General features: G+C 47.2%; 3 protein-coding genes across 9 annotated transcripts in view; 2 read left to right on the forward strand and 1 right to left on the reverse strand.

Annotated features, from left to right (window-relative positions):
- The first annotated feature begins 27 nt into the window (after window positions 1-27).
- RITA1 (RBPJ interacting and tubulin associated 1) lies at window positions 28-5176 on the forward strand. Of its 5 annotated transcripts, none has more exons than XM_048513663.1 (3): window positions 28-134; window positions 2090-2436; window positions 4275-5176. In XM_048513663.1, the coding sequence occupies exons 2-3, from the start codon at window positions 2147-2149 to the stop codon at window positions 4831-4833; spliced, it is 849 nt and encodes a 282-aa protein (XP_048369620.1). In that variant the 5' UTR covers window positions 28-134; window positions 2090-2146; the 3' UTR covers window positions 4834-5176. The 5 variants fall into 5 exon arrangements, with proteins under 5 accessions (XP_048369620.1, XP_048369619.1, XP_048369621.1 ...); XM_048513662.1 differs by lacking the exon at window positions 28-134 and adding an exon at window positions 581-671; XM_048513664.1 differs by lacking the exon at window positions 28-134 and adding an exon at window positions 639-666.
- A 1354-nt stretch (window positions 5177-6530) lies between these two features.
- Window positions 6531-13614, reverse strand: IQCD (IQ motif containing D). The gene is given in 6 exon segments (XM_048514002.1): window positions 6531-6922; window positions 8345-8416; window positions 9071-9304; window positions 10058-10501; window positions 10504-10848; window positions 13183-13614. Coding segments are annotated over 5 exon segments (1266 nt in total). The 5' UTR covers window positions 10747-10848; window positions 13183-13614; the 3' UTR covers window positions 6531-6649.
- Window positions 13615-13634: 20 nt separating this feature from the next.
- TPCN1 (two pore segment channel 1) overlaps window positions 13635-14630 on the forward strand; it is a 45555-nt gene continuing 44559 nt past the window's right edge. Inside the window, exon 1 of one of the 3 annotated variants that reach the window (XM_048514005.1) lies at window positions 13635-13763. The gene's annotated coding sequence lies outside the window, so the exon portion shown is untranslated. Of the gene's footprint in view, window positions 13764-13884; window positions 14403-14630 lie in introns of those variants that run through there. The other 2 variants (XM_048514004.1, XM_048514003.1) reach the window with 2 other exon arrangements.

Here is a 14630-nt window from a genome sequence, read left to right on the forward strand (position 1 = left end):
GAGACATTAGTCTCAATAGTGATGCACAAACACTTCCGGTTCTCACTTAAAACGATGCAAGTCCTTCATAGGTGGGGCAAAGAGTGGCAGAGGTGCATTAGAATTAGTGCTTTGAATGAAGTGGACTGAAAAAGGTACTGTGTTCTTTTTGTGCATGAGAGTAAAATACTCGGCTTTCAAAAAAGCATGGTACCGGCTCCTTCCGCACATGCAGAATAACGCACTTTCAATCCACTTCCACAATTGTTTGCAAGTGGATTGTGCTACTCTACACAGTTGCAAAGTGCATTGGAAGTGGATTGAAAGTGCGTTATTCTGCTTGTGCGGAAGGGGCTGGCTTTTTCCATAAACCAGTATGCCGACTTCTTTTCGTGCAGGAGGGCTTTGAAATAATCTGCTTGCAGAGAAGCATAGAAAAGGGTGGCTTTAGTTTCCATAACCTGTTCTCTCACGGCAGGGCAGAAATCCAATAGATTGATTCCCATCCAATCTGTCTGTTTTACTTGAGTGGGTGTGTGGAAGTTAGAGCCATTCCTGTGCTTTCCCACAATTTTGGGAAAACCACAAGCCGGAACCTGAAGTGTCGTATCCTTAGTTACACACTTTGGTCCCTCGACTCTGGGGAAAAGGGACAGTCACGCCTTGCAGAGGAGGAATTGCAACGTAGTAAGGTGGGGGAGGGGGGAAGCGTCTTTTGGGACTCGGGGTGGCTCTGGGGAGCCTGCGGGGTTTGCAAGGGATGGTCATGGGTCCCCCAAGGCCCCTTTGGTTGAAGCTGCACTATCCTTTTTCATTCGGAGCAGGTCTTGGTCGGGTCTCCCAGGGTTGCAAGAGGATGCAAACACTGGGAGAAAAAATAAACCAATACGCGGGTATTGAACGGTTATTGCAGCCTGGAGGAATAACGTGCTTTACTCCGGAAGGAAATTTTTTGCACCTAATCTTTACTCGCTCGCAAGCACGGCCCGTGGCGTGCAGAGGGTTTTATGGCTTAGGCGACCGTGCGCGAGGTTGCACGTTCACATAAAAATAAGCTCCGCTGAGCCTCGTGAAGTTTGCTGCTGAATTAAGCAGGCCTTCCCAAAAGGAAGTCCCATTTTATCCAGTGGGGCTTACTCGTGGTTCTGCAGATTGCAACCTAAATTTGGTTAACTTTCAGCCTCTGGACTGAAAACCTCACCCCGTCCCTTGAGTTCAGAAGAGCGCAGGTGTTGCTCATAGGCTGCGATGGGTGAGACCCGTGGCAAAAAAAGGGTGGGGGGTGGGGAGGAAAAACACTCAGTGCTTTTCCCGTTTTGAACAGATTGAGTTCATCCTCATGTCCCAGTTTTGCCGTTGACAGGATGCTTTGCCAAAGAGGGCCACTCGAACAGAATAAGGGTGCTGCGTCTCCAGTTTAGCCCTGGTATCCTTGATCCAAAGTCAGCATTGTAATCATCTCCTGGGTTTTCAAAGGGTTAGCAAGTCTTCATTAAACATACTAGCCTGCTGGCATTTGATTGTGTATGCGTGAGAGGCCTGGTTGCAGAGACTTGTGTCTGGAGCCCAGAAAGTTCATACAGAATTTCCTGGCTGATTGCCCACGGCCACCTCTTCCTTGTTATGGCGCAAGGTGCTCAAAGTCATCACCGTTCTTGCTTTCCGCATGAAAGCAAGAAGTGCAAGCGAGAACAGAAGGAAGCGGCGTAGGGACAAAAGAAATCTCTCCCTGATGTGCTTCGCTTTCTCCAATACTTGCCAGGGATGAAGCTTTATCGGGACAAGCTTTTAGCCCCATGTGCCTTCTACTCAGGCATGAAATTTCATGGCTCACCATATTGACCTTCCAGCTTCGGCTTCAACACGCAGCAGACGGCTGTCACGGAGGGTAATTCCTGAAGCCAAACTTGGCAAGTTTGTACAAAATCAAAGCAGTATTCTTAATTTCTAGGGCACCTTTAGCCCTTTTAGGAGTGGAAAAGCAGAGTTAAAAAAAATTGAATAGGCATTTCAGTAAATAAAGCAGCAGTTTGTCAAACTTCTTAAACACTGCTTAAACACTTTTGAATCGCTTGGTTCCCCATTTACGAGTGAATTGTTGTTCACGCAGATCTGGATCTTGTGCTCCGTTGGCAACCCTGCATGGCATCTCAGCTCCATTGGATCCATGAAGCCCTCTGTAGAGACAGCAGTGTCGGGAATTCAGGCTCTTCAGGTGCAGCGCAGGAGCAAAAACACCTACAGGGCCAAAGCCTCCTACGTGGATGAAACACTCTTTGGCAGCCATGCAGCACCGCAGGCAGCAGTCATGGGGTTTGATCCCCCATGGGTGAATAAGAAGCCGGGACCCCAGAGACCCCTGTTATGGAGCCCTGCAGCCACACGATGGGAGGCGGACTCTGGCTCCTCAAAAGCTCCTGGACCGCCCAGCACCCCAAGAAAGAAAAACAAGTACAGGTATGGGCCGTTCGAAAGGTGATCCATCTGTCGACAAGAATACCACTTTCAGTGAAGTTGTCTCCCAAGAAGCTGTCCTGGTGCAACTTGTAGCGTCAGCTGTAGCGGCTGGGCTGCTAGCCACAATAACAATCCCCCAAATTTGGCAGCCTGACTATATGATGTAACCACTTGGTTACATAGGATGTTGGAGCTCCTGGACCAGAAATCTCAAAGTACGGTAGTTTTGGGCCCTCAGCAACACTCTCAGAGGACAATTTGGAACAGGGCTGAATTGCTGGGGAAGAAAGACGGATTAATGTGCATGCTTTTTAGCCAACTGAAAGGGTCCCCTCCAACTTCTGAGGGGGAGTTTTAAAACTGGCTCTTCCTCAGTGCCGTGACCCTGATCGTGTCCCCCTCACACAAACTCCAAAGATGAAATTGAATGAAGATGAGTGTCTGTCTGTACATTTTTATCCTGCCTGTAAGGTTGACTAGGCTGAGTGTACGTGATTGGCCCAAGGTTGCCAGCTGAGCTAAGTGGGAATTCCAACCGGCATCTCCCTTGTCCTCATCTGACCCTGTAACCATTGCACTGGTTTGCTTGCTTGCAGTTTGTGGATAAGGACCAGAGATTGGGTTGTGTCTAGGAAATCTCTGCATGAGGAAACCTCCCATTCATCATTTGATAACTCCCAGGATGATGCTCAGCTTGGCTTGTCCTTTTTAGCTTCTCTTTTAGGGCCATCACCCAGTGAGATGATTAACTGTATGCATTGTCGTTGGTTCGGTCAATTAAATCTACGTGTGATAGTCCCAAAGGGGGAAAGTATACCTCGTTATTAGATCATCTCAAGAGGCATTCCGCCATCCCTCCCGCACCACAAGGAAGAATGCCTCTTCTAAGATGCTTGCCATCCGTAGGGTTTATGAACCCAGTATGAACAATACATTTGATTTTATTAAAGATATACTTCTCAGGCAAGTTTGCTGCAGGCTTTCCTGCTGCAGGTCAGAGAAGAAGTGGTAGAGAGGAGGGATATCTCTGATTCTTTACTGTGGTGTTTCAATGGCTATTAACCACCCAAACCTGCGTATATAAATAATTACATGAATAATGTAAGTAAATAAATGAATAATGTTGTCCTAACCTGGTATCTGTCTGCCCTGGATAGCTCCAAGCTTGATCTTGTCAGATCTCAGAAGCTAAGCAGGGTGAGCCCTGCCTTGTATTTGGGTGGGAGACGACCAAGGAATTCCAGGGTCCTGACACCAAGGCAGGCAACGGCAAACCACCTCTGAATGTTCTCTTTGCCTTGAAAGGCCACCAGGTTTTGCATACTCATCTGTGACTTGATGGTAAACAACCACAACCAACATATTGTTGAGCGGCTTTCCGCAGATGGAATCACTAGGGCGCAGAGGTCTGCGCAGCCTCTGCGGTTTCTCTTCAGATATTCATGGACTACAAATCCTACGCAGCGGGGGGCTGATGGGATTTGTAGTCCATGAACATCTGGAGAGCCACAGGTTGCAGATCCCTGCCCTAGGGTATTGTGGGATTTCTGGGTTGTATGGCCATGTTCCAGTAGCATTTTCTTTTGATGTTTTGCCTGCATCTGTGGCTGGCATCTTCAGAGGATCCTCTGAAGATGCCAGCCACAGAATACAGCGCATCAGGAGAGAATGCTACTTCATTCTGTTTCCACAAACCATAAAATCCGGACATCTTCTAACCACAACAACAACCTTGCCACCATCCACCCGGTATCAATTGAAATGGGTTCCTTGCAAGTGTTAGGTGTTGCTCCGTTTCCTTTTAGGAATAAACGTTTTCACCTTATTTCTCCCCGAAGACTGAAAAGCAGGACCCCGTCCTACTGTGATGAGACACTGTTTGGCGCAAAATCAGGAGGACAGAATGAGGCCATTCCCTGGATGAAGAAGGAGGAGGCAGCTAGGCTCCACTCTTTGCTTTGGACTTCACCTCCCACTTCCAGAAACCATTCAAGTCTTTCTTCTTGTCAAAAAGAGAAATCACCAAGAGCCATTCATCGAGAAACGCCCAGATCTTGGCAGACTGACGGGTTTGAGGCACAATATGGAGAACACCCTTTTTGGAAAATTCCTGAGAATAATTCAGATGAGGACGACCGGGATGCCTTAGGCTGGGCAGGCTACCACCCCATTAGCCGGACTTATAGTGCCTCTGATACATTCCAGCCACCAGAGACTCATCCAAGGTCAAACCGGCAGCAGGATCGTGACCTCCCAGATGCCTCTGTGGCTTTCTCAGGATCCAAGCCACATCCAAAGGGCATAGTAGGGCCACCGTCTGCCAGGTTATCAGGGCCACTGTCTGCCAGGTTATCAAGAGCTACAGGTTCGTGCAAGCCTCGGCCTCCCTGGAAATAGAACTGCAAATTCTGAAAGAACCCACTGAATTATGGGAACGTGCACAGAGTAGACGGGACTTTTGCTTACTGGCCAAATGAATCACAGCAGACTTAAAACCTTTTGCTTAGCACGAGGCGGTTACTCAGCAAGCAGATAGATCTGAGAAGGGGGTGAGGATGAAGGAAGGGTTCTGTGTGCTTTTATTGGGGTGAAGGGTGATTTTGAGAGAGATCTTTCCTCAGTTGAAAGATGGCGGCCCCCTCCCCAATGTGTTACTGTCTTGCCCACCGCAGCCTTTCGAACAGTAGTATTCCACCCACCTCTAATAAAAGCGGCGGCAGGAAAAGCAGATACTTGCAAATGTGTGTGGGGCATTAATTTTTTTAAAAATAGATTCTGTATAGACCAGGGTTTTTTTTGGGTGGGTATGAACGCAGGCCCGTTTCCTTGCAGCGGCTAGTCGGAAGCGGCTGCGCCCGTGGCAGCGTTAACGCACTGAAGACTGGACGACCGCCCGCGACGGAGGTCCCGGGAAGATAAGCGGGCAGCTGGCGCGCTGAGCTGGTCGCCGGCGCCATGACCAACTTGACCCTGGGCCTCGGCGTCGCCGAGGCCTGGGAACACGCCCCCTGGTCCCTCTTAGCGCCGCCACGAGCAGCGCGGGGCAGAAGTGACCTAACTCCTCGGGCAAGACTCGGCAGGTGCCCAGGGATAAACCAGTCTGCCGGAGTGAAGTCCGGGTGAAGCTGACTGGGGAAGGCGCTCTGGGGAAGCGCATGACTCCAGGCTCGAGCGAGGCGTGCCTTGGCGTAGCGGCTGGCGGCTGCAGCATAAGCCACCGTGCGAGAATGGTGTTTGGAGCCACAGGAGCGGTGTTTTACGCGTCTCCAGGCGATCGACTACTGCCCGTCTTGCGAAGCGGCCTTTTGTACTTTTGAGTTTCTGTGGTTGAGAGGAGTGTAAATTTTTGCATGGGGATTGTTCTTAGATCAGGTAAAGTGACATGCGTAGATGTGTAAGGGGACAGGAAAACAGTTAGCTGGATGTTTCCAAATCTTATCTCCCCTGCTGAAAATTATATTGTTCACAATGTATGATTGTAGTTCAGATGGAACAGTGTGCCAAAGGAGAGCATGATGACTATGCTGATCTGTCATTATTATGCTAGGGAATATTTTTTAGAGGAAAAAGAAGAGGAGTTTGGATTTATATCCCCCTTTCTGTCATGTAAGGAGATTAAAGGTGGCCTACAAGCTCCTTTCCCTTCCTCTCCCCACAACAGACACCTTGTGAGGTAGGTGGGGCTGAGAGAGTTCTGAGAAAACTCTGACTAGCCCAAAGTCAACCACCAGGAATGTAGGAGTGCGGAAACACATTTGGTTCACCAGATAAGCCTCTGCCACTCAGGTGGAAGAGTGGGGAATCAGTTCTCCAGATTAGAATCTACCTGCTCTTAATTACTACACCACGCTGGCTCCAGCATTGGGATGCCCCAGACTGGTGGGGTGTTGTCCAGTGTGGACCCCGGGGGGGGGGGGGGGCTCGCCAGTGCCTTGGGTCCCAGAGTGACCTCAGAAGCTGAGTTGTTGGACCAATATCTAAAAAGAGACCCAAGACTCATCTCGAACTCCTGCTGTGCAGCCTCCATGATTTCCACTGGAACTGGTGTGGTAGGGTGAGGGTGATGGGAAGAGAACAGCTCCTGAGGAAGCCTGCATGGTTGACCTAATATTTATTAAAGAACCACCTCACCTCCACTGTTCAAAAGCTATACTTAAAGATATCCTGGTCTGGCCCAGTTGCCTGTTTTGGAGAGGCAGGAAAGGGCCAGCGTCTATTTCTTAGCCTTCTTCCCTCTGCCCTTCTTCCTCCTCTTGGTCCTCAGCAGCGACCGCACCAGGTAGCCTTTCCACAAGGCCTGGATGAGGGTGGCGGCTCGGGCCAGAATCGCCAGCTCTTTCTCGGCTTTCTCTCTCTCTTCCTGCTTCTGCAGCCTCTCCTCCTCAATCTGGCTGTACTCTTCGTTGAGGATGGCAAACTTCGCCCTCAGCTCTTCCAGCTGGGCCTTCTCCACCTTGTAGACCACGTTGATCTCCTCAAGCTCCTCCTGATAGGACAGGGAAAGCCTGTTAGTGAGAAGAAAGTTACCCCTGCCCCATTTTTATCTATGGGCCTGGTCAGCAGATGCATATTGATTGGGACTGTGGCTCCGTCCACCCAGCCCTACCCACAGCAGGATATGAGTGTGCCAGCCCCACTTCTGTGAGATTGCCAGTTTGTGTCTACACATTCCCTCCTCTACTATGTTTGGGAATAAACGTCTCCAGTCACGGGGAGGGAGTATGCACGTAGACACTGCTTGGTGCATGTAGGTGCTGTGCATGGAGGGGGCGGAGCACACTGGCTTCTGTGTAGGGGCCTTCAGTTGCTTCTCCTCAGTGAAAGCTTCCAAAGGGAGCTCCTGCCCATTATAAGAGTGCAAAGGTGTTCTTACTCTGCTGCAATTCGAGCTTGGGCCTCCCTTCCTCCCGCTTTATAACCCACTTCTTAGCATCCTTATACTTCCCATCGTCTCATTTTACAGCAGCACCAAGCTATTGGCATATAAGACAACAGAGGTAACATACAGAGGAAAAAACAAAAGCCAGATTTAAAACAATCCCCAAAGAGAATGAGAACAAAGAATCTCTTAATAACAGAGTGACACAACAAAGTTTAAAAAAACAGAACTATCCTCAGGGTGTATAATTTCTAGCAAAAACTTGGCCACCAATTCACAAACTACAAGATCAGGGTTATTTAGAAAGTATAAGATCTTTTGAGTATCTGAAATCCTGTCACAGTTCAAGGGAAGAGCATTTGCCTATTTCCCCCTAATTAGTTTCATTGCGCCATTTTTTGTACCTCATAAGAACATAAGAAACAGCCAGCTGGATCAGACCAGAGTCCATCTAGTCCAGCATTCTGCTACTCGCAGTGGCCCACCAGGTGCCTTTGGGAGCTCACATGCAGGATGTGAAAGCAATGGCCTTCTGCGGCTGTTGCTCCCGAGCACCTGGACTGTTAAGGCATTTGCAATCTCAGATCAAAGAGGATCAAGATTGGTAGCCGTAAATTGACTTCTACATAAATCTATCCAAGCCCCTTTTAAAGCTAAAACCTCGTTCTCCTTTTGACTGTACAGGAATGGCCCAAGCACTCAAACTATGCCAGGGTGTCGCAACTGACCCTGGGATGGTGGGTCATCCTGACAAGCTTATTGGGTCGTAGGACCCCAGTGCAGACCCTGAGTTCAGCACCAGCAGAACTGTTCCATCTAATTAGGAGCTGGGAGGAGTAGCTTGGTTTTGTGATCTAGCGGTAAGAAACTAATTCCATAAGATGCAAAAGAGCAGAAAGAGCCATTCTACCTTGGAACTTTGAACAATTTGAGCACATCCATGTTTTTTTTTTAAACGACACTGTAGAAGAAAACAATTCTGCGAAGCAAGGAGGCTCAAAGGAAGGCATGTGGGCTAACGAGAGGTACCTGTTTTTCTATCATCTCAATGTCGTACTTCTGGATCCAATTCTCTATTTCTGTCTCCACTTTATATTTCTTCTAGAATAAGCAACACACACACACAAAAATAATTTTCAGTTAGAAATCAGAGGCTACCTTTCCCAGGGATGAAGCACTGATGTAGGGCAGTCCCAATATTGGGATATGATCTTCCCATAGATTGGGAAGAGAACTACATAGACAATCTTGCAGCAGCTTTAAGGAATCTGAAATTCAAAGGCCCTTGCTGCACGGGTGGGCGAGCGGGGGTGGACCGACATAGTTGCAGTTGGTGCACCCCCTGGGGCCGTTCGCACGCTGTTCTGTGAACGGCCTTTGATTTTGGATGCAATAGAGGTTGTTTCCAAGGTAGTGTGCTTAGGATAAAGAAAAGAAGAAGAGTTTGGATTTATACCCCACCTTTCTCTCCTGAAAGGAGACTCAAGGTGGCTTACAAGCTCCTTTCCCTTCCTCTCCCCACACAGACACTTTGTGAGGTAGGTGGGCTGAGAGACTTCCGTAGAACTGTGACTAGCCCAGGGTTACACAGCAGGAATGTAGGAGTGTGGAAACACATCTGGTTCAGCAGATAAGCCTCTGGCACTCAGGTGGAGGAGTGGGGAATCAAACCTGGTTCTCCAGATTAGAATCCACCTGCTGGCTCTTTAAACAGCAAATCTAAGATCCCCTGAACTCCTATTACCCTGCAGCTACCTTTCGAAGAGCATACTCCATTTCTCGGTTTTCAGCAATGAGGGCATTGAGCTGGGCCCTCAGCTGCTGTATATCCTGCGTCATCTTGCCGCACTTGGCCTGAGAGGTACGCAGTTCCCCCTTCTGCTGCTTCTCCGCTTCAGCTTTGGTACGCTGGATTTGGTTTTCAGAAAACTTTGCCAGACTGTGCAAGTGGGCTTTCAGGTCCTTGATGGCGCCATTCTTCCTGGAAATCTGAAAGAGATGTAAGACTCTCAGTACCACATGAAAAGGTGTGCGAAGGCATGTGCACCAGCAACGACAACAAAAAAATACACAAAAAAGGAATCCTATGGCGGCTCACAAACCCAGCAGGTTGAGCTTTATGACACACTTGAGGATTCTGATGTATCAGCTGGAGATGTTACTCCCACCTAATAATACTTAGGCCCCTTCCGCACATGCAGAATGATGCACTTTCAATCCACTTTCAATGCACTTTGCAGCTGAATTTTACTGTGCGGAATAGCAAAATCTACTTGCAAACAATTCTGAAAGTGGATTGAAAGTACATTATTCTGCATGTGCAGAAGGGACCTTATATCCTTCCATCATATGTCTGGTTAGAAACTTGCTCCCATTAACGATAGAAGGTTTACATTGGTCCCTACTTCATGTCCCCCCCATCCCGAAGTAAGGGGGGGAGGAATGAAGTCCTCCCAGTGGTAGGATCGTAACTGTTGTATGGCCCCCTCCTACTTTGTTAAGCTTTATGCATCAGGGGATGGCATTTTTCACCCTGGTCATTCCATTAGTTTATCAATTTTTTAAAGGGATGTTGTGCGTTGCTTCTTTAATGATTTACACAGCTTTTTTAAAATGCTCTTATTTAAACTGCTTCTTTATTCTGCTTTTTTTTACAATTGTATACACCAGATAACTGGTGAATAAATGAAGCGCTTTCCCCATCTGCTGTCTAGTGGTATCCTTACGCCCCCTCCCCAGTACCTCCTCATCACGATTGTGAATCGCTGATGCCAGCTCATCCTCCAAAGCCGCAATTGCCTCCATGTTTTTCATGTCCCGGAGGGCAATTTCTTTCATAAATTTCATTTTTTCTTTTTCCTCCAACGGAGTGGTAAGGAGCATCTCAAACAGAAACCTCCGGAGCCCCAACAGGCCTCTGAGTAAAACATCAGCAGTTGGGCTCCTGGCAAAGGCTGTGTCTCTCACTGCCCGACAAGCTAGGGGGTTCATATAAAACAAGCGCACAATGTTTCGGACTGAACTTCTTAAGCCTTGGATGTGCAGATAAAGCTTCCCTTCCTCGGCAGCAAATATGTGCTCTCTCCCACCCCCTGAAGCAGGAGCCCAGCTAACTTGAAATTGCTGGTCCAAGTGTTAGCTTCGCATATTGTTGGAAAACGCCAAGTGTTCTTTCAAAGAAGCATGCCAGTTCTTGCACTAGCAGTGATGTTGAAACCTTCAAGGTTCTCCATAATGTACGAGAACATAGTGACCAGCTCTACCTTAATGATGGCATCATCTAAGACAGATATGATCCTCTTGGTCTCAACTGTGGTCAGTTTTGACCGGCCAGGATCCAGGATCTTTAGCGGTCGTTTGAGGGGCGTCCGTGGGGACCCAGTCATAGGGTCAACAGACTCAATGGATGAAGTGAGCGCTTTGGTCGCCATCCTGTCAACTGAGTAAGTTCACAGCATGTGCTTTTGAGCAGTTTGGACCTTCTATACCAAGACTTCCAGACACTTTGACACTTCTGGCTTCCGTGAGCAGATCTGCTAATAAAACAAGTTAGGTGACAGGATTAGAATGGCAATGCAGTTCAGTAGCACAAGACAGCTTAAAATGACATGGAGATGCTTGCGCAATGGAACTGGTGCATCCATGTTTATGATGCTCTTGCAACCAAAGGTAGGAGGATGTGGGTCTGTGGGCTGGACTATGTAGCCGGACAGATATTTTCAGTGGCAACTGGTGGCATGAGAAAAGGCAGACGTCAAGCTGGAGGATGGAAAAAGAGGTGAATTCTGATAATATTTAAAGACCAGGGTAAGACAGGCAGATGTCTATACTACTGGGCTGATTTTGTTCTCAGGAGTATCAGATAACTGTTGTGAAATCAGGCAGAATTATATGGGTTGTGTTTGTAAGGTTCAGTGGAGAAGGAAGGATTTAGTAATGGCTACATCAGAGAGCATGCGTGTGAAAGAGCCTGCATGGGCCAGCTTAGACTAACAGTGGAGCTCAGGTCGATCACTATATGTAAGAAGTAATTTCCTGTGTGGCTTTTAGATGAGTGAATGGGGCATGTAACTATATAAGGCTCACTCATAACTTTCCATATGTTATGTGACAGCATGCAATCCTAGGCTTGTGCCCCAACACATGTGCCAAAGTGTGGCCAAGGGTTGCTAAAAGCCCTGGAGAAAATTATCCTGTCCTTTGAACAGAGGTTTGGAAATGGTAAAGCTTTTCGTGACATGGAGGTAAAGTACATCCAAACCTGCTAAATAACCTGTATTAAAGAAACCCAAAGTCTAATATTAACAGAGGTGGGGTAATAAATTCTGTATTTTATACACACACAAACGTATGCATATGTGTGTGTGTGTGTGTATAAATACATACACAGATATTTACACATATATAATGTATGTACACACACATATAAACATATATATATATATTCATATTATAGTGTGTGTGTGTATACATACATACACACACACACACACATGTATGTATATATGTATATATATATGTATGTGTATATACACATACATATATATATATATATATATATATATATATATATATATATATATACACACATACATATATACATATATACATACATACATGTGTGTGTGTGTGTATATGTATGTATGTATATACACACACACACTATAAATTCTCTATCCACTATGTCCATGCTGTTCATATTAAAGATATTACAGATCTTTCTCAAACCCGCTTTTCCAAAGATTTTTAAAAGAACTGTTTTAAACTGCTCCTCGTATGGAGGCTGTTCCAACTCTTTGATCCTTGTGGCAGACTCACCCGAAAGAAGCCCTGCAAAAAAATAAAGGAAATAAAACCCAACGCCAGGCCGTTTCCCTGCAGAAAAAAAAGTCCAGCTCTGCCTGTTGCTTAGCAACCTTGTCTCACAATGAAAAAAAGTGATACCTTGGAACTTTGGAAGGGGAGGGACTTAATTGGACAAGTCACCAATCCAAACCTCCGACGTCCATCTGTCTTTCACTCGTCAGCATCGAGAGGCTTGGCCAATAGAATTGGGACGGAGCGTTTAAAGAGGAGAGTTCCTGTCCCGCCTTTTTTCCATCAAAAGGAAGAGACGACTAAATCTATACTTCAGGTTCCCTCTCTGTTCTAGTGGGACGGAGGCAGAATTGAGAGGGACCCACAGAACTCGGAAGTAACTTTTGTGTTAGTTGGAAATAATTGATCCGTTATGAAATGTTTATTTAGTACAATTTTGGGTCGATGTCTTCTCTGTTCAATTCTTATCTACTCTATAGTATCTTTTCTAATTTTATTCTGTTAAATATATTGCGAAAATCAGTTAAAAAAGAAATAATAAAGTACTGACCGACTGTAACAAAGCTACCTATAATGTTTGCTTTATTTTGAATAATTAAATAGGGAAACGTAAATTACTTTTAAGCAAAAGTTGCACCGGATCAACGAGCGCCCACTGGAAAGTTAGATCTGAAATGCTAATAAAGACTGAAAGAATGTATTCTTGCATTTTTGTATTTCAGTTGTATGCCAACCATTACACACACAAAAAGGAACAAAAGAAAGGGCATGGTAAATTCCTTAAAAACCCTCTTGAGTACTCTCCCATTTTGCATTCATAGGTGGATGAAGCCCGAAATGCATAGCTGTGTTTCCTTTCCCCCCCGCTTCTCTACATAACAACACTAAGATGGTGCAATCGGGATTGGTTAGAGAGATATACGTGCAAACAAAAAATAAAAGTTGCATCGCGTACAAAGAGCTAGAAGCGTACTAGCGTGATACACATCCTCAACTTCCGTTACAAATTACAACTCTCTGTCGTTCATTCAGGAGCAATATGAACTCACGTGGATTCCGCACAGCATATTTATAACGCATTGCAATTGTTGTGAACGAACTCGTTTTCCCGAAGGGAATCCACTCCACACTGGTGTAATTCTTGGCTTTAAGGAGAATTGCAAGGAGGGCAGATTTCACTTCAGAGCAACCTTATGTGTGCTTATTCAGAACGAAGTCCTCCTGAATTCCAAAGAGGAGTCTTATGGGAGAAATTTGCGTGATGTATGTAAGCGTCCTGTCAGCTGGATTTCGTCTGCTTATCTTATGTGCACCCGCATCCTTGCAGACTTTAGGCCAGACTTCCCATTTCTTTGCCTCGCGACTTTTGCCTCTCACGCTGAAGGAAACTAAACAGCCCCATGCCGCCGAAATGAACCCTGAAGTCGTAGTTTGAGACAAAAGAATTCCAATGGTTGAACCCATTCAGCGAAAGCCTTGACGTCAACACACTTGCGCCGCTCGGCTTCTACAGAGGGAAGATAAGCAGTATACGTAATACACTTCGGGTTCCCATTAATGCGGTGCTGTGTGCAGATGGGTAGCGGGAAGGAGGCTAAGTGTGTCATCTTTTAAAGACGCTTTCCTGGGAGTAAGCCCTATTGAATAACATGACGCTTATTTCTGCGTATACGTTAGGATGGCTTCTAAAGTGTAAAATGTTCATCCAACACGCTGCGTAACTGTGCTTGATCCCCCCCCTTGCATTCGTGATCTTCCCACTCCCGACTGCAGCGGCATAATTCCACGGAGCCTGCGGAACCCCCCGCATCATGATCTGAGGAAAGCGGGGAGAGAGCAGTTGCGTGGCTTTCCCCCAATCCCTAAGGAAAAGACCGAGATGTGTCGCCGAACAAGCTTTTCCTTCAGAATGGAGGCGGAGGGACAAGCGGCGGCGAAATGGCCGTCCGAAGGAAAGACCCCCCCCCCCCCTTAACCCTCCATTCAGCTTCTCCTCCCTTGTGACCAACCCAGGAATTGCTTCCGCCGGTAGCGGGACAGCGAGGAAAAAGACGCCCCCCGCCCGCGGTGGTTGTTGTTTGTGTGTGGGGTGGGGGGTGGGGACCTTCCACCCTTCTCTCCCCACCCACTTATGCCGGAGTGCGGAAAGTGGAGCTGGCCGGTCAAAAGACCCGCCATCCGAGGCTGACTCGTTGCAAACGTGCTCCCCGAAGGCCGGACTACGTTGCAAGGCTTGTAGGTCTAAGAGGCGAGGTCTGGGGGCTCAGGCGTGAGTCGGGGGTCCTGGGTTCTCCGGGGGTCGGTGGGCCAGCTGCACTGGAAGGAAGCGGGGTGAGTGGGTGGGAAGGACACCCTCCGTAAGCGCTCAGATGCACGGATCCGGTTTGCTGTTTCGTTTCTTGGTTTCAAAAAGAGACTTTCAAAAACTGTATCCCTTTTAGTTGCAAGATCAAAGCCACCAGGACTTATAAAAGACACCCCCCCCCCCCCACCACCA

This window comes from Sphaerodactylus townsendi, linkage group LG13 (genome assembly GCF_021028975.2).
Source record: "Sphaerodactylus townsendi isolate TG3544 linkage group LG13, MPM_Stown_v2.3, whole genome shotgun sequence".
Classification (NCBI taxonomy): domain Eukaryota; kingdom Metazoa; phylum Chordata; class Lepidosauria; order Squamata; family Sphaerodactylidae; genus Sphaerodactylus; species Sphaerodactylus townsendi.

Bases quoted from the DNA above. Each gene is read 5' to 3' on its own strand.
- RITA1 (XM_048513663.1), top strand. From the start codon at position 2,147: ATGAAGCCCTCTGTAGAGACAGCAGTGTCGGGAATTCAGGCTCTTCAG. The intron at 2,437-4,274 runs GTATGGGCCGTT...TTCTCCCCGAAG, and splicing joins AGAAAGAAAAACAAGTACAG to ACTGAAAAGCAGGACCCCGT.